Source organism: Convolutriloba macropyga, chromosome 10, assembly GCF_964194025.1.
Source record: "Convolutriloba macropyga chromosome 10, txConMacr16.3, whole genome shotgun sequence".
In the NCBI taxonomy this organism is placed as follows: domain Eukaryota; kingdom Metazoa; phylum Xenacoelomorpha; order Acoela; family Convolutidae; genus Convolutriloba; species Convolutriloba macropyga.
In genome coordinates, this window is record NC_134477.1 from 52,990,961 (window position 1) to 53,010,272 (window position 19,312).

The window sequence follows — 19,312 nt, forward strand, 5'->3', positions numbered from 1 at the left end:
TTCTATCTCTGATTTCGTCTTTGATACTGACTCTTTGAATTGCTTTGCTGAACAATTGCTGTCTGAAAACACTTTCAAGAGTGAGAAGGGTGAGAAAAGTGAAACTAGCCTCGAGAAGTCAACAAAATTTCACGCAAATTGTGACCTAAGGTAAAGCGAAATTTTTTGTAAAAAATAGTAAAAAAAATAGGAGCGCTATAATAGCCGGCTGAGAAGCTGAGGCGGCTATTAAACAACCGACCACGGTCAGCCAGTTTTCTCTCGAACGACCGGCGGAGGTTCCTCTGGCCGCCTTGATGTAGTCGAGGAGGGGTATAAAGGCAGCAAGAGGCTTAAAAAGATGATAGTGGAGCTTTTTACAGACCACTAAATGAAACCAATTATTGCGCACGTTTGATTTGACTAATAATAAACCACCTCGAATTAAGTTTGTAAATTTAACTCTGAAAGAGAGCAAATAAGATCACGCAAAAATCAAGACCTCAAGCGCGATAAAAGTCACTCGAAAAGTCAAAGCGTCAGACGACAAACCGCATAAAAAGATCACATGACTAATATGATTGCTACAAACTTCGATTGAGAGCAATTAAAATTCTTTCAGAAACGACGCGACAAAAACGATAGAAAAACAATCACGGTTGAATATGGTACCACATTGGTTTCGCCTGCTGTGGGAAGAAAAGTGAGTTCAATCAGATTTATCAAAATTTATAATAGACCGATCCACTTACAGCTCTGAACGGATCCTCCTGAAAATTATATACATCTTCTTAGCTCATTAAGTCTTAGAACAAATTTATGATCTATGGTTTTTTGAAAAGCCCTAAAGCTTTCGCAGGTAATAATTTTCAGCATGGACCAAAAATTATATGAACAATTATCTATTGAGCACTTGGTTGAAATTATTTCTCATGTATTGAGAGCCGAAATCCTAAATTCTTTTCAAATTATTCATCGTCGGTTCAGTGATGCAAAACAGTGCAGTTAAAATACAGAAGTTTCTAGCCGACTCTCATCAATTGATAGTAGCGAATCACATTAGTGAAAAGGTACGACGCATACAAGCAGATAACTTACATCATACTCTCGTTTCATTTGCGTGTTTTGTAATTCTAACTCTTCACTAAAACTGTGCAAATTGACCACTTGGCTTCTCAGCTCTGAATTCTCTCGCTGCAATTGACGGCTTTCTGTTCGCTTTGAATCAGCAGCATCGCGTTCCTTCTTCAGCTTCTCAAACGCCTCCATTAATGTTGCATTCATCATTTTCAAGTTGGAATTGGACTTTTTGAAGTTGTCAAGACGTTCTTCTAGTTCGGCGTAAGAGGTTCCCATACTTGACGATGATTGCTTGCCGGAATCGTTTGTCATCAAAGCGTCTCGTTGACCTTTGAGTGAACTGTTCTGCTTCTCTAACACTTCTTTCTCGCTCTTCAGAACATCGTATTTGTCTTGCAGCTCTGAAAAGTTAAAGGCATTAAATCAAGTAGAAAACCAACTCGTTTAGGAAAAATAAACAGCATACGAATCTGATCCTTTACTAGAAGCTTCTCAAGTTGAGTCAGGCCCCATTTTTCACAATACATTATACAGACAGCTCATATCTGTAATTAGTCAAAACTATCGTGCCACATGTATTTCAAATCTTCCATAATAGAATATCCCAAATTGATGATGTGATCTATGATACATTGTACGTACCTCTGTGAGTGTTGGTGAGTTTCTTGTGGTCGTTCTTGAGTTGTGTGAATTGGGACATCCTGTCTTCATAGTCATGAGACAAGTTAGAGTGAAGTGCCTGCAGCATCTCATTACCCTGAAACGCACAAGTCACGCATAAAAAATACGTTGCTTAGCAACTTTTTTCTCAACTTTCGTTTCAGTTACAAGACGAAATTTTTAAGGTCAAAAATGGTCGATGTGATGAAGAATTAGCAAAACACCTTTTGGAATCGATTTTTTTTGGGTCGGCGCCTGACTTAAGTCAATAAATCTCTAACATAAGTCAAAGTCCCCTCTAAAACTACAATCAAATGTGCACTTTATCGCTCTTGAACGAAAATATTTGTAGCTCAATTCTCACTCGTTTCACTTCTTCTCCTGGTTGATATTAAAACGCATGTTAACATGTTATAAGCTTCCACTGTTTTTAAACCAGCCACTCGAAAAAATCCGAATTCAGATGACCATAATGTACTCAGAAGTAAGTAATTGTTGTACCTGTAGCAATTGCTCATAGGCAGACTGTGCATTTTCGAGATCCTTCGTCCTCACATTGAGCTGGTGGTCGATCCTCGTGCACTTGGATTGTTCATCTACAAACTGTGTCTTCAATGAGGCATTCTCACTTCTCAACGTTGACAACTCCACCTGCAAATTATCATGGCTCAAAAAACTGATTTCTAACTGATAGTCACAATAAAACGTGCCTTAAAGACTGCCGGACATTAAATGCCACTGATCCAGATAACCTCACTTGGAATTGAACGACGATGGAAACAAACAACATGCAATGGTAATATGGGGGGTTAAAAAACTTATATGGGGGGTAATATGGGGAAAATTTGGTAGAGAGAGATGAATTATTGACCTCGTTGTATACCCGTTTATCCTGTTTTAAGAAAAAAAATGTCAAATTATTACACAAAATTAGTCGTAAAAAACAACCTTTGTTTCAGAGCAATTGAAAACTAGCACATTGGCAGCCCAAAAAATCACTTGATATTGACCGGAAAAAGGAATCGTGTTCTCAATCAACAATTTCTGGAAACAATAATTAAAAATGGGAATAATCATCTAAAAATAGTTCAGGTAAAATAAATTAGAGAAAATTATATTTAAAAAAATCTAAAATCCATCTAAAAACTGAACATAATAAAAATCTTGATTGATGTAAACATCAAGAAAATGTTTCACGCTCCATCTAAATCAATTTTGCGGCAAACAAAGAGTCCCACGTTTCATCCAATTTAGGGCTGATATATTCTAAGCAAAACTTGAACTTACTTCTTTTTGTTATTAGCTACCGACCTTTTTTGCATTGAAACACTTTCATCAATGCCCTTCTTAGTGAAAAAATTTTAGTAAGTCTTTTTTGCAAACAAATCAACTTTAGCAACCCATTTTCTTTAAAGAGTTTTACGGGCCACTTTACCGCGCTCTTCATTAGTACTGTTGTAATATGATGCTTATTGAGGAACCAAATATGCAGAATTATGAGTTCACGAATTTGAAATATAGTCCACTGAGAGTAAAGAAAAGGGGGGGGGGGAAGACAGCAGACAGAAACAGAGGAGACGAACCAATGTAAAAAAAAATCGAGAAAGAACAAGAACGAATCAGAGAGAGAGAGAGAGAGAGAGAGAGAGAGAGAACGAACGAACGAAAAATACAAAGAAAGGAAACAGAGAGCAATGAGGAAATAGACAAAAAGAAAAAACGCGACAGGAAAAAAGATACAAAGAGATACAGGCAAGAAACAAAGAGCAGGAGAGTGAGTAAAAGCTAGCTGAATAACAACAAAAATGGAGAAAAGGAAAGAGAAAACAGAACAGAAAGATGTGACAAACCAAACAAACACACACACACACACTCACACACACACACACACACACACAGAGAGAGAGAGAGAGAGAGAGAGAGAGAGCGAGCGAGAGAGAGAGAGACAGAGAGGAGAGAATCAGCGATCAGCGAAAAAAGATCAGACCAAAAGGGCTTCGCCAGTAGCTAGACCGGTTGGCTTCGTCAGTAGCTAGCCACGGGTGGGGGGTGCACCGGGGGCTGATGGGGCAGCAACACTGGTTTGGGGGGGGGGGGAAGCGCGGTGGGGGGTGGAGGCAATAGTGGGGGTGGGGGGTCAACACGGGGGGGTCTCAACCTCTAAGAAACGCCCTTCACACCAAGTATAAGTAAAAGTCTCAAAAAGTTTGAGCTGAAACAGAGCTGAAAGGCTCTAAGAGCACTTAATGCCCGCTGGGCGCTACCTGTTTATCCCGTTTTTGAGGACGAAAATCAAAAGCGTCAGACGAAAAATCGGTCAAGCGAAAAATCGCATGAAAAAAGACCGACAGGACTTATATAATTGCTAAAATTTCGTTTGAGAGCAATTAATAACGAGAAAGAAATAAAGACAGGACAGAAAAAGATAGACAGGGACAGACAAAAGGGGGAAAGGAAGAAGGCAAAAAAGGAGGAAGCAAAAAAGACAGAGAGACTAAACGAACAAAAGAAAGAACAGAGCCGGCAAATGGCCGGAATAGCTGCGAAAGCAATACACTTGCGGGCCATATAATAGAGATAGAAACAGATAGATATAAGTTGAAAAATGTATCGACGCCACTCAAAAAGCTATGTGAAAAACATTCAACGATAAATTAATGAAGCTTGTTAAAATTAATTGCGCAGAAACCCTTTCATTAGGGACCTTTATTACACGTCATGATGTCACGCGCGCAAAATTCGTCAGTGAGAGGAGGGAGTCAATCAGAAAATTTGACTTTTTCAGCTTTGCTGTGTGAACAAATGTCACACGAAGAGCGTCAGACAAAACAAAAAAACCAAAGACACCGCAATATAGCTCCACTCACCTTACAGCTTCGCAGCTATAAAAAGAAAGGAAGGCAAAAAGAAAAAAAGAAGGCTAAAGTAAAAACATGGCTTCGGATTGCCAGAAAATAGCCGCAATAGATTTGTAGATCGGCAGTCTAAAAAAACAGTAAAAGAAAGACCAAAAAAATTCGTCTTTTCATTGAAGGCTGATGTGTTATATTTTGATTAAAACTCTGTATAAGTTATTGCTGCCTCTATTGGCTGATCTCAAATAACCTTCATTTAGAGTGACACACACCCATTTGACCTTATCTCTTTGAATTAAAGTAAATAAAAGTCAATTTCAAAGTGAGGAAGTCATTTTTGAGAGTGAGGTAAGTCAAGTGTGACCAAAAATTTAATCACGCGCATGAACAAAAAAAACTCGCTCCACTAAGAGCGAAAAATGACGTCAAACATGCAATTCAGTTGAAATTGCATGAACGAATGAACAAAAAGTGGCTGTGACGTCATATGGTCGTAACAAAAATCATGACGACGAAATAAAAAACATAGCAGGACAAGTCCTGTGAGACAATTCAAAGAATTCAGATCAATTGTGCAAATCAATTGAACAATGCCAGCCAGAACACAAAAATCATCAAAAAATGAGAAACTAAAAGAATCGAAATTAATTACTCATTGCTAAAACTCTTGAAGCTTTTAAACCTAAGGCCAAACATTTTCCTTTAAAAAACACCTATTCCAAAATTATGTTCAAAACCAATTTTCTTTTCTGAAATCGGTCCAGTATTATATCTGCAGGACCTTAAAAATATTCATTGGCCCTTGAAGATCGATTAACTCGAAAATGAACAAAAAATTTAGAAAAGAAATCAATTGCAAATTATAAGGATGTCGGTGAAAATTGTGATATAAAGATCTTCAGCATCAATTCTGATTCTCTAGAGGCTATCCAGTAACCCAATTCCAAGCTTTAAAAAACTCATTGGCTCAGATCGATAGGCAATAATTTTTAGAAAAAATTTCAAACTTCAAAAAATAGAAATTCGTTCTATTAAAATGTTGAAAGCCATTCAATTGCCCTCTATTCAGTAACATACTGTCAGACCCTGGATTAGGTTACCTGGCTACTGAGGCAAGAAAAAAATACAATTGTTTTAAAAAAAATTGAAAAAAATTGCAAATTCTATCAAAAAACTTCTATAAGTCGAAAGGTTAAATTGTTGAATTCCATTGAAACCAAAAACCATGCAGTAACTTTTTATCATAACTTGGAAGGGGTTTTCTCGCACTTGAGAACGGACGAATATCAAAAATTGACAAAAACTTTAGGAAACCTTAAAAAAAATTGCAGATCTTATCAAAAAAAATGCTAAAATTCGAGAAAGTTAAAAAGCATTCCATTGTTACTAGATACCATGCAGTGCCCTATTAACCAATCTCAGAGGAGATTGCCTGGACCCTGAAACTGGAAAAACTAAAAAAAAGATGAAAATTTTCAAAAACCTGAAAAAAATGCGAATTTATTAAAAAAAATTGCTACAATTTGTGATAGTCAAAGGTTGAAACCTATTCTATGGCAACTAAAAATTTAAGGACTACTAAAGCCCACTTTGGGCCTCCAATGAAACTTAATGCCCGCTGGGCTTTACCTGTTTATCCCGTTTTGAATGATCAAAGTCATTAAAAAATGTGTGAACACATCTTAAAAAAAAAACACAGCGCACCAATACAATTCAAATTCTTTGAATTGTAAAAAAACAAGAGAAGGCCAATAATAGCCCCAGCTATCGCTGTGCGGCTATTAAAAAATAACTCAACGAAAAGAGCGAGCGAGCAAGAGAGAGAGAGAGAGAGAGAGAGAGAGAGAGAGAATGAGAGATATAGAAGGAAAGAACCAAATTCAAAGTAAGTCACAGAAGAGACGGTCAACTCCAAGAAGATGAAAAGGAGAGGTAAAACAGAAAAAACTGAGATATACACACACACACACACAGAGAGAGAGAGAGAGAGAGAGAGAGAAAGAGAGAGAGAGAGAGAGCGAGAGAGAGAGAGAGAGAGAGAGAGAGAGAGAGAGAGAGAGAGAGAGAATGAGAGAAACAGGAAGAACGAACGTCAATGCAAGTCACAGAAGGGACTCAGAGAAAGCAAGCACAGAGGCAAGAAATCAAACTAGAAATCAAACTCAAAGATTTAACACTAGTGGACGAAACATTCAATGGAAAAGAAAAGAAATGGTCACCAATCACGGCAAATTCTTTGAAAAACGAGATGAAATGAATAAATTGAGCCGACAGTCATCTTTCAAATCAAGCGATATAATTCAAATAGTACTCAAATCTCAATATAACATAGCCCGAAGATTTCCAGACAATAACTCTGAAATAGGCTGTTGGGACATTTGTTCAAACCATAACCGACTAGGATCTGATGATTAGCTTTCGCTCGACAGGCGGGGGGGGGGGGGGGCAAAAAATGACTCGGGGGCTTCAAACCCGCGAACACCAGCATGGCCGTCTCTTGTGATAATCTCAATTAACCTCTCTGTTCGATTTTATTACAGCTCTCAATTTAGATTTCTTATGATTCAGCGCCAAGTAATTTTTGTTGTGAGTTGTTCTAAATTTTTGTTTTAGGCGGGTCATCTATGACCAAAAAATTTAAAACTCGATTGACAAGTTATCATACACTCAAATTCAGTTGCTGAGAAGCAGAGGTGAGTGAAAGAATGCGCTTTGACTCCTCGAAGCGTGTTCAAAAGATCAGAAGAAAATGGAGCAAACGACTTAACATATTGAAATCAAAAATATCGTCATCGCTTCACGGCGATGAAGTGTTCCGTTTATTCTAGAAATTGACATAAAACATTCTGTTATCAGAAACCATATAATTCTTTCAGGTGTATTTTTTGTCAAAAATCAGTAAAAAAATTAGGATCTTTCCGTTAAAGTTGCAAACCATATGGGTGTATATATCCTCGTGCACGTGTTAAAACAACACAAATTTAAGGGCGGTAGGTACAGCCTACCAGCGACATTCTCAGACGTCGTCAAATAACTGAAGTGTATAAATAGTGTCATTCATGCAACATCTCCTTTGAGAATTACCTGGATATTAGCAGTTTCAGCATGTGTCTTCTGTAACTGTTTTCTATACGCTTCGATCTGTCCCTCGTGTCTGTATTTGACAGAGAGCAGTTCATTCATCTCGGTCTGTCTGGCGTCCAGTTGTTGAGTTAGACTTTCGATTCTCTCACGGGCTCTAACGTGCTCTTTGTCCAAAGCGTTGAACTGGAAAAGGACAAGCTAATAATATGAGGACAAAATAAAAATGAGACAATCTCTCAATATTGCTCATGATAAATGAATCTTAGTAATCATACAAAAATCGGATCTGGTTACTCACCCCACAAAACCTATTTCTTTTAGAATAAAGCGCATTTCATACATTCATTGTGTTTACGAAGCCTTAAGAGAGATGAGAAGGACAGTTATAGTTTAAACATACCCTTATTAGTATTAGAGTGTAACAATGTCAATTAAAATTGGGATCTTTTCCATTTCTGCCCCCCCCCCCCCCGGCTTAGTGGGCACATATTACTTGCACCCCCCAGACGCACGTGCAATATTTTTACATAATGATTTACTATGTAATAGTACGCGCTCTGTAACTGGGGGCGCATACCGTACTAGGGGGGCTGCAAACGGAAAAGATCCGAGCATTCTATGATTTCTGACTTCCCACATATCATGTGCGATGTATGATTACTAACATATTTGCATAAATTCTTTATAATCATACGAAGATCGTATCGTACCAAAGGACAATGGATGGTAACTGTTAAACCATAGTTGCTCTTTGAATGGTCACTAAGAATCATCAAACCCAAATTCAGCCCCGACTTCCATTTTCAATTGATTCCTAATATTTCGGCAAGCGAATTGAGACTCAGTTCTCCTTAATTGGACTGCTAAACTTCCACAGATCCGGAGTCTTTCAAAGTAAATCCACAATCATTTTCAGCCCTCAAGAATCAAAGCAGCAGTTAACACAAACATGCATTTAGTTCCACCAACGATCTAATAGTTCTGTTAATAAAAAAACGGTTTTAAAACCCAACTTCATACATCTGCAAAAATCGAGATGATGATTTTATGGTTAAATCTTTATTAAGTAACCATTTATGGCTGACCATTAGGTCAAGAAATGGTGATAACGATTGCTTCAGGACAGCACAGTTTTTTAGTGATGATATTCTCTATAACAAAAGTGAAGTTTGTCATTTGAACAACATTTGTGTAAACAACAGTTAATTAATCGAATTCATGCTCATGATCATTAGCATTCTCCATATTTTAATTGAAATTTCCAAGCCGGTATTCCATCATCTGTAGACAATAATATGATAGCCATTCGTGTTACCGACATAAAAATCATTTTGTTAGACAAATGATGCGCTGTAACTTTCATGACCGATGACGATGTTTTGATTTTGATGATAAGACCTTTTTTCTTTTTTATTCATGCGAAATCGGGTATGGTAGTAACAAGTGTCTTAACATTAGGATGTGAATGAGAGCAAGTTAAGATATAAGAGTATCCTAGTAAGAGGCAGTAGTTGGAACTTACCTTGCTTTCCCAATAAAGCTAAAATCGTTCAAATTTGAAATAACTTGATTCTCGCATGAAAGAGTACACCCCACACAAATGTCAAAAAAATGCATACATTAAAAATCTCAACGCTTCAGAAAGAATTGCTTCAATCAGATTGAAGAAATTGGAAAGAAAGACCATAATACATGGATGTAAAATTTTATTGAGTTAATTTAATTTTAAGAAATGACACAAAAAATAACAATTAAACCAAAGAAATGACGATCTCGCACAAGTTTAGACTTACATCATCTAATCCGGGCAGGACAAGTCCTCCTACGCCCTGACTGGAAGCAGACCCTCCAGAGTTCTGTCGACTGGGCAGCTGTTTCCTCAGGACTTCCAGCTCTTGCTGAATTGTATCTTTTTCCGCTGATTTCTGAGCCAGACTGGAACACAAAGACATTTGAACTCAAATTTGACGTTTTCAAATTATTTTTTGAACAGCATGAGCTAGCTCATTCATGTTTTCTTATTTTTCATTTTCATTTCATCAAACTCATGGTCAATCGTCAATCACACTGTTCGCAATTTAACCAAGTTTATAAGAACTAGTATCTGGTACTGTACTGGCTATACTAGGCACTGTTTTACTGCTGGTTCTACTGTGAACCAAATCCGAGCACAATTTTTTCAAGCAAGTTCAAAAATAGATTTGTTCACAAAGGGCTAAAGGGAAACGATAAAACATTTCAAGGATCTATTCTGTCCCCCCCCCCCCTGAGTTTTTTTATACCCCTCGAATACAATTTATATATTGTTATATAGAAAGTTAATATGTAAAAAGAGCACGTGCGCGTGGGGATTGCAGAAGTTAAATGCCGACTAAGCTTTGGGGGGGGGGGGCAAAACAGAATAGATCCCGTTTCAAATTTCAGTTTCTTTGAAACAATTCAACTTACAGTGACTCTAACTCCTTGATCCGTTTATCCTTCACATCAAGCAAACTGTTGGATATCATAATAGAGCCATTGTTGAATGACGTATTGGGACTTGAGCCTCTGCTGTTACTAGACTGTTGTTGCAGAAGGTTCTTGTGTTGTTGCAACTTCAGATTGCTCTCTTTATCAGCCAAGTCATTCTTCACTTTCTCCATTTCCGATTGGAGGTCTTGATGACGTAACTTTTCGTTGACCAGCTCCTAAAAAACAGCAATAATTTGTCTACACTTTTTTAAATTGTCGAGATTTTAATTGCAATCTCTCAAAGAGACCTTCAAAATTTTTTTTAAGATTATGCCGGGAGTATTAACAATATAGACCGAAAAACGTCAGCCCAACTGCTCTCGAACCACAGGCAGTGCAATTCAATTCAGAGATATAGCTTAGAGAACTTAAGATCTCCAGAACTCGAACCCGTGATCTCCGGATGCTAGTCTGCGACCTTAACCATTACGCAAACACGTATTCGCAATTTCCTTTATATTTGTACGATTTGGTGTTCTCTACGGACTTAATTTCTTGATTGAGAGCAATTTAGATCGCGCAAATTATATCAAGAAGTCATGCGTAAAAAGTCATTCCACAAGGAAAATTTTCACAAAAAAGACAAGTTTACAATATTGCTTCATTCAACAGCAATTAAAAAGCGACTAACACAGAATGAATAGCACTCGCACGACTGGCGGTGTCTCGATTATATTGTTGTGATTGTGTCCAAGTTTTTGGGGTGTGAAAGAAAGAATTTACTTCTTTGATTCAGGTTACAAGGATATAAGCGAAAAAACATCAACAAATACCATTATAGACTCGTATCAAAGGGTACCCTCCAAAGGTGTAACATCTTTCACTAGAGGGTCCAAGTGGAAAAGCTTCAGAATATTGACTATTCGGTTAATTAGAAAACTGTTTCAAAAACAACCTTACTGAGTAGATATTTTTTAACTTAAATTCCTAATTTGCTTCGGGGCTAGTTGCCCCTTGCGCCCACTATTCGCGCTCATGTCTATTAGGTTCATGCCTAGGTAATTTAATAGTTTTGACCCACGGAACCGTACTCAGTGTCTTACTTATATAGATTTTACCTGAGATACCTCAAACAGACCCGAGCTCACGCTTCTTGTACAAACCGACTGCGCATCTTAAGCAATAAATAGCGAATTCAGACTAACAGTTGGACACCAGTTAGGAGCCAAAACGCTCTTTAGAGGCTTCAACGAAGGTTATAGTGATCATTAATGTGAAAAAAAAAAACAAATGGAGCCAAGAGGCGGGGGTAGAATTAGACGAGAGGGGATTCAAAAATCGCCAGGTAGAGGGTGGACCAGAGTGGGGGCTCAGTTGGGGGCGGGGCTGACTGAGGGGGTCACACTTTCAAGATTAAGAACCACCCTTCACATTGGGCAATTGTCTCCTCGAAACAGTTTCGTTGAATTTCATACTTAGGCAACTTAATGCCCACCGAGCGTTACCTGTTCATCCCGTCAATGACGCAAAGTGAAAAGGGATAAAAACAAAAGATCGGTCAAGCAAAAAGTTGCATAAAAAACCACCGGACTAATATACTTGCCACAAACTTTGCTGGAGAGCAATTAGCAAGGGTTGAGCAAAGAAGATATATATTTAATTTCATCTGAAACGATAGCATCGAAATTAAAACTGGCGGTAGATTACCAGGAAAACAACTGAGCTGGGCTGTTAACAGCTTTAGAAACTGCACAACAATGATTACGCAAAGATACAGAAGAGGATAAAAGGCGGATCAACAAAGAGTTCTGCATCGAATCCCTTCACAAGCATTGAGTTAGAAAAAGACGATACACTTAATTCGAACACAATGGCCATCCTGTAAATTAGATCCCGGTCAAGTGAACGCCATTGACTTCCAATGCTTCAATAAAGAAAAAACATAGCAGGACAAGTCCTGACGTACAATTCAAAGAATTTTCATTGACTAAACAGAAAACTAGACCTAGAACGGACTATGAATGGATTGGAACAACCATTTAGAAAAAAATCCGATCCAAAAAATCGAAAAAACAGTAAAAATCAAATTGAAATTGCCGCATGTGAACAAAAAACCACTAGCGAGAAAACGAATTTTTGTTCAATCACCGTTTTCTCACTCTACTTTAAATTTAGAGCGAAAAAATTTCACGCCGCAAAACCACTTGCTTTTTCGCTCCACTTCCTGTTTCGGCGTGAGCAAAATCACTACTCCAATTTGACTTCAAAAATCATAAAAATGTGTGAACAGATCTTAAAAAAAAAGACAGCGCCCCAATACAATTCAAATTCTTTGAATTGTAATAAAGTTGAATTGATGACTTCACTTTTCAACACTCAAGATACGTTTTTCAATGAATGAAAGACAACAAAATGAAAAAATAAATCAATTTTATTCAACTCTGTTACTTTTTCTGCGCTGTGAACATTAACAACTAACAACGGATGCATTATTTCTGAAGGATAGTCCGCGTCCCTATTCTACGAAGCCTACTTTCATCTGATAAGACCATCGTTTGATAAGACCATCCATAGTAAATTTCCATCAATGCAAATTACTGCTTAAAATCCTACAGAAAGCAATTTAGATCACCGCAAAACACAGGAACAGAGCAAAAAAATTGAATCGGAATCTGAAATCGGTCAACAAAGTTTTTTTTTTAATTTAGACTGCGGTGGATAAAATTCATGACTTGAGACCACTGAAAAACTGTCCGCGTGCTTTATAATTTCATTCAATATTTGGAAAATGAAAATGGTTTGTGTACTTCTCAGCATGATTTTTCGATCAAGTAAAAAAGTCTCGATGTAAAATAAAAACGCGCGACTTAAAAAATCTCCGCAATTGAAGAAGTCTTTGCCCTAAAGAGGAAGCACCGGAAACATTTCCGGATATTGAGTTCGTAAACAACTAGTGATAGTAATCTTAAAACAACACACGTCTTAAATTTTGATAAAACGTCTGTCAATCAACTTTGAAATTTGCAGTGAATTATTCATTATAACTCAGTAACTAAAAGGTTAGCTAACCTTTCGCTGATAAGGTTTGATACGATAAAATGTCATTGAAGAAGAACTATACGTATATGCCATATTACAAGTGCGAGAACAGAAATTATAAACGATGACTTCAAAGGAAATAACTTTATTATAAACTACACCATGGAAAAAAGTGGAAAAAAGGGAAATGCAATGGAAAAATTGTTATGATATGGAGCTTTTGTGTAAGGATCAGAAATGGCTAGCTGTTATGACACAAAGGCGATTTGATTGAATTACGGATGTACGCACAAACAAACAATTCGTGAAAAATAAAGCCTGCTTGAGGGGGATAGACGATCACCAAAAAGAACAAAACAATTCTCTGTCAGGCAGTACAGAAATTAATTTTGAGGAATAGATACATTTATGAACAGTATTTCCAGCAATATTGTTTCAAAGTAACTGCTAGGATATTCGAATATTTCAAAAATAGTGGCTCTTTAAAAACATTTATAGCTTCATCAAGAGAACTTCGATTATAATATGCTTCTCTCAATTTTTTTCGTTTTTGCTTACAGCCGAAATTACAAGGACTTAAATTGTCTCCCAAAGTAGAGTGAGATTTTGAAAAGAACATTCGTTAAAAAATCCTGAACAGATTTATCGTACTTGAATAAATCTTTCGAATATGAGGCTATTAAACTATGGTTTTCGCAAATCTTAAATGACTAGATTCTGAAAAGCAGCTTTAAAAATGAATAATTGACTCCACTAGAAAGACCGTGAACCGCATTCTAAATTGCAAAAAAATATAAAGATTTTTAAACGAAAAAGGCTACAAATCTTTCCACAAAATAAGCAGACAAGCAATGATTCGTGACTGATTCAAAAATTGACATCCACTTCCTAAAAGTTTAATAAAGCGCAAAAATTGCGCTTCTTTTTAAACGCCTATTGCAAAAAGGTACGTTAAGGCATTGCACAGTGAAAAGATTTTCATCAACCCTTCATAGCTTTCGAGTGTAAAAAAAAAACAAAGCAAAAATGCAAGAAGGCTCGCGTGAGGCTATGCATGGCACAGAGCAATTCCAAATTATCTTATTTAAAAAACAAAACAATTGCACAAGAACTATTGCAGAGAACTGAAAGAATTTTGACAACTAAGTCCTCGAGTACGGAGAACATAACCGACTAACGTCGGGCTAATAGCTCTCAAACGACCTGTTGGCTTCGTCAGTAGCTAGCCACGGTTTAGTGAGGCTAGCTTTAGCTTAATTGAAGGGGCCCTTACTGCCTGAACAATGTGCAGGGATGGGGGTGAAGTAGTTGAGGCTGATGTGGCGGAGGGGCTGATAGTATGTGGGGGGGTCAACTTTTCAGAACGCCCTTCACACCATACAGTCTCCGAAAGTTTGTGAATCGCATATTTGGAGACTAGTGCGCTGAAAGGCTCTAAGAGTGATCGCTGGGCGCCACCTGTTTATCGTGTTTTTGAGAACGAAAAGTCAGATGTGTCAGACAAAAATCGGTCAAGCGAAAAATTGCATAAAAAAGACCAATAGGACTAATATAATCGCTAAAAACTTTGTTTGACAGCAATGAGTAAATTTGAATAGCTAAATTCAAATCAATCTTCAAATGCTACAATCATTCACTTTTTAAAGCCTTCTGATAATCTCACGTCCTCTCTGTTCGAGGTGAGTGAAAGAATGCACTTTGACTCCTTGAAGCCTGTTCAAACGGTGAGAACAAAAATGCAGCTAACGACTTAAAAAATGTTGAAACGAAGTATATCTTAATCGCTTCGCAACGATGAAGTGTTCAGTTTATTCTAAAAATTGACAAAACAATCTGTTACCAGACACCATATAATTCTTTCAGGCGTAATTTTGTCACTAAAAATTACGTCAGGTGCATTTTCGTCAGGCATAAAAATAAGTAAAAATAGGATTTTTCTGTTAAAGTTGCAAACCAAATTCGTTTGGGAGTAGTTAACACATATTCAAGAACATGAAAAATATTTTGTTTATTATTGTTTATTTTCATATAAAAAGGTAGAAGCAATTAAAAAGTCAACTTTACTAACATTTTTATTTAAAAGCAAGTAGGAAGAAGAAGAAAAGCATAAAAAATTAAGGTGAACCCGACAAATAAAGGCGCCTAATCTGCGACTGCCGCGGAAAGTGGAGCTCAAGATGAAGAAGATCACAAAATCAAAACAGTTCTGCGACTTCCGCGGACACAGTTTTTATTTTTCCCCTACAATTGGTTTCCCAACCATTTTTATTTCGCAAAAACGGATGGGGAACGAAAACAAGGGAAGAACGGAAAGGGGAAGGAGAGGAAAAAGTGAATAAGCGAAGTGTGGAAAAGAGGAATAAAATTTTTTTTTATTTTTTTTTTGCATAGCACACATTTAAAAGAGATAATCAAGAAACAACGAACAGGAGAGACGAATGGAATGAGCGACAAAAATCTGCCTCCTGAATATACGATCACTGAGACAAAATTTTGAACAACTTAAAGTTTATTTGGAAGACATAGACCAGAAACCATTTGTAATTGAGTTAACAAAAAGCCGGACCAATGATGATATCCAAGTTGGAGCAAATAGTCTTTCAACGTGTAATCGAATTGATAGATACAATCGCGACAGAATTGGTAGAGGATTAGGAGTGTTTTTATTAGACAAAAAGATGATAAACAAGATTATGAGCAGTATTCGAAAAGTACAAATTTTAAGTAGTAGTAAATAAAAGTAAATATTAGAAGTAAGTAAGTACAGACAATCACATCTTTTGCGGGGATTTTAATATAGTTATATTCAAAAACGAAACAGAAACAGATCAAAACTAATTGCACTGTTGTCATATTTCGGACTAAACTTAATAAACGTGAACTTAGTAGCACGTGCAGCACCTCTTTCACAGACAGCAATTGACCTTTTTCAAAACAGTACAAGAGATTGACGCGTCGATAAAAGTCCCATAGCAGATTATCATTCCGTATTTGTCTACAATAAATATCTATAAGTAGAACACAAGGAGGAATATTTTTGTATCCCAGAATATTCAAAATCTCAACAAAGAATTCCGAAGTTTGCTTTGCACAGTACAAGATAAGAACTGACGAGTAAAAAAAAGAAATAAAGGGAAATGTAACAAGGTTTCATCTACGTGTAAGTTAGCCGAAACAAGTTTGTCAATTTTGTCAAAAAAATAAAAGATGAAAAAATGTCAAAAAATGTCAACTCAATCCAAGTGAACTAAATGACGGTTTTCTTAAATTCAAAAAAAAATGTCAAAAAATGGCAGAGCATCAGCAGACCAAAACCTTTCAAGTAAGAGAAAGAGGTTCCGAAGGAGTGTGTACGTTCAGACACCACTGCTACTGAAGTTTATAAAAGAATAAAAGGCCTAAAAGACAAACTGCTCATATGTTTCGAAATCAGTAACGTAATACTGGAAAGGGTAAAATGTGAGAGATTGCCGAGACCTTATGTAACTTTATTCACATGTTTTGAACCCATGTACTTTCTGAATTTGCCATCTATTCTGAAATACAGAAAACGTCCAAGGTGATACCTTTTCACAAAAAAGCTTTCGAAACGAATTTAAAAAACACAGATCAATATCTCCTGTACTTGGCAAAGTGTTTGGAAGATGAAATTTAAATTTCCAGGCCGTTACGCCATTGTTTCGAAAGAATGAAGTGCTAATCCCTACGCAATTAGAAGTAAAACGAAGTACTATCTTAGACAAGATTGAACACACTGTTTTTCGAATAATGCAATTAACAAACTCGAATTAGAGAAACTTTCAAGTGAAAAGGTTAAAGAACTTAACTTAGACCCTTAGCGAAATCAACAAACAATAAGAATTCTTTGGTAACGCGAGCGCGTAAGTTACTCATTTCTTTTGCAAAACTTAGACATCAAAATCAAAAATTTGATTACGTTATCTGAGACAGAACTTTTTACGGCACTTCGGAATACATACACGGAAATCAACTCCTTTTAAAACAATTATGTTAGGGGTCAGTAATATAGCTCATGCTAGGTTTTATTTCATTCAATATTCTTGAAAGACACATTAATCGATAGGTTCCGACCTATTTTAATGACAAGCGCTGATTGTACCAATGCACTGTACTTTTTGTACAGCGTTTCGGAACTCAAATCTAATCTGATCTAATCCAAGTTCTAAGTGCTAATCCCTACGCATTGAGAATTAAAAGAACGTAATACCGAGGCAATTACTCAGTTGTTATGCGATATAAAATGAACAATAATAAAACATAATGCGTGTTTCTTGAACTCGGAAAAAGATTTGAGACCCTCGAACAAGCGATGTTACTAAAAAACTTGATATAAATGAATTTAAAGTACATTTTTTGGCCTTTTGAAAACATATTTAAAAGAAATAATTTTCTTGCATATCAAATTGATTATTTAGAAACAAGAGCCATTAAACGCAGTGTTCCTCAGGGGTCAGTACTGGTACCAATTCTTTATTTAATTTATGTTAACGATCTGCGCGCAAAAACAATACAACCAAACCATATCCGACGATATCTCAATATAATACTCACTGAGAGAACACCAGGAAAAAGCTTTCCATAAAATTGGCCACTGGATGGAGGAAAACGAGCCAAAAATTAAAAATGACGAATGTTAAATTCTGGAAATCAACTCTAAAAAACCAAGTTGTCTAAAAACATTTTCAATAATAAATACAGAAACGATGAAATAAATGGGTGTTACAGTAGACAATTGCGTGTTAATTTTTAGTTTCAAAAAGTTTTTCAGTCAAGCAACTCTTGTAAAAACTTTGTTCAACCAATTCTGCAATATGAAGGCTTATCGTCTGGCGCTGCGAAAATAACTGAAATTTAAAAATGCACTGGTCAAAAAATCACACTCAGAATTATTTTTGGATTAGAAGCTTTTGAGTGATAAAGTTAAATACTGAACTTAGACTCTTAGCGAAATCAACAAACAAGAAATCTTTGGTAACGCGAGCGCGTAAGTTACTCAATTCTTTTGCAAAACTAGACATCAAAATAATCAAAAATTTAATAACGTTATCTGAGACAGAACTTTTTACGGCATTTCGGGATAAAAATACATACAAGGAAACCAACTCCTTTTAAAACAATTCTGTTCGGGGTCAGTAATATAGCTCATGCTATGTTTCATTTTATTCAATATTCTTGAAAAGACATCACTCGACATGTTCGACGTATTTTAAAGCCAAGCGCTGATTGTACCAATGCACTGTACTTTTTGTACAGCGTTTCGAAATTCAAATTTAATCTGATCTTACATTAACAGAAACCGAATAACGTCAGAAAAACTGCTCTCGAATAACGGGAGGCGCAATTTAATTCAGGGGCTGTAGCCTAGCTAAATTTTTCTTGGTGCAAAAATATCAGCCGAAAGTAGGATTCAATCCCCGGCCTCCTGACTCCAATTGCGTCACCTCGACGGAGGTATTAACCACTCGACTATCAGTTCGTTGTCATCTATACTCTAACAATCGGATTTGTTTGAACAGAAAACGTAATTTCGGAGTGAGAGCAAATGAAACCACTCAAAAATCAAGAAATGCGTGAAAAAGTCACTTGAGAAGTCATTATTCTAGAAAATCGCAAAATGGTCAAGCAAAAAATTTGCATAAAAAAGACACATACGCTTACAATAACTGCGTCTCATTCGAGAGCAATTGAATAAAGGTATGAAATTCATTGCAAATGTGATAAAACTGGATTTTATATATCATTTAACAAAATCACACGGAAAAACGTTAACAAAAATAGCGAAAATAGGTAAAAGGGTCGCAAAACTGCTCATCTACTGCATTAATAATTAGGCATTCAGTAAAATGCGATAAAAACAAAAGGTTATATCGTACTCGCAAATATTTAAACAAAGTTTTGCAAAAAAAACTAAATTATACTGAAAATAACTCAAGAAGTGAACAAAATTAGTGTGAATTATTCCAATTTTCACAAAACTTTACAGTCCGATAGCTCCTCAAAGAAGACAAATTTCAAAGAATCCTCTAGGTATAACAGTCTGCCTACAGTCGATGGACTTTCTAATAATACCAATCAAATTTTTCTACATCATATTGACCGGCCAAAATTGACTGAACAAGAAAAGCGGTTGAGCATGTAGCCCG

The 19,312-nt window shown here is 36.5% G+C and overlaps 1 protein-coding gene across 16 annotated transcripts in view; it reads right to left on the minus strand.

Moving 5' to 3' along the window:
- The window catches only part of LOC142348197 (uncharacterized), a 103,296-nt gene that overhangs the window by 48,828 nt on the left and 35,156 nt on the right, over positions 1 to 19,312 (minus strand). For 14 of the 16 annotated variants that reach the window (XM_075399443.1, XM_075399456.1, XM_075399448.1 and 11 more), the window contains 8 exons: positions 10,107 to 10,345; positions 9,452 to 9,593; positions 9,181 to 9,198; positions 7,659 to 7,841; positions 2,221 to 2,370; positions 1,702 to 1,816; positions 1,078 to 1,460; positions 732 to 749 (listed from right to left, as the gene is read on the minus strand). In XM_075399443.1, coding sequence (XP_075255558.1) covers positions 732 to 749; positions 1,078 to 1,460; positions 1,702 to 1,816; positions 2,221 to 2,370; positions 7,659 to 7,841; positions 9,181 to 9,198; positions 9,452 to 9,593; positions 10,107 to 10,345 — 1,248 coding nt within the window. The remainder of the gene's footprint in view (positions 1 to 731; positions 750 to 1,077; positions 1,461 to 1,701; positions 1,817 to 2,220; positions 2,371 to 7,658; positions 7,842 to 9,180; positions 9,199 to 9,451; positions 9,594 to 10,106; positions 10,346 to 19,312) is intronic. The other 2 variants (XM_075399445.1, XM_075399444.1) reach the window with 2 other exon arrangements.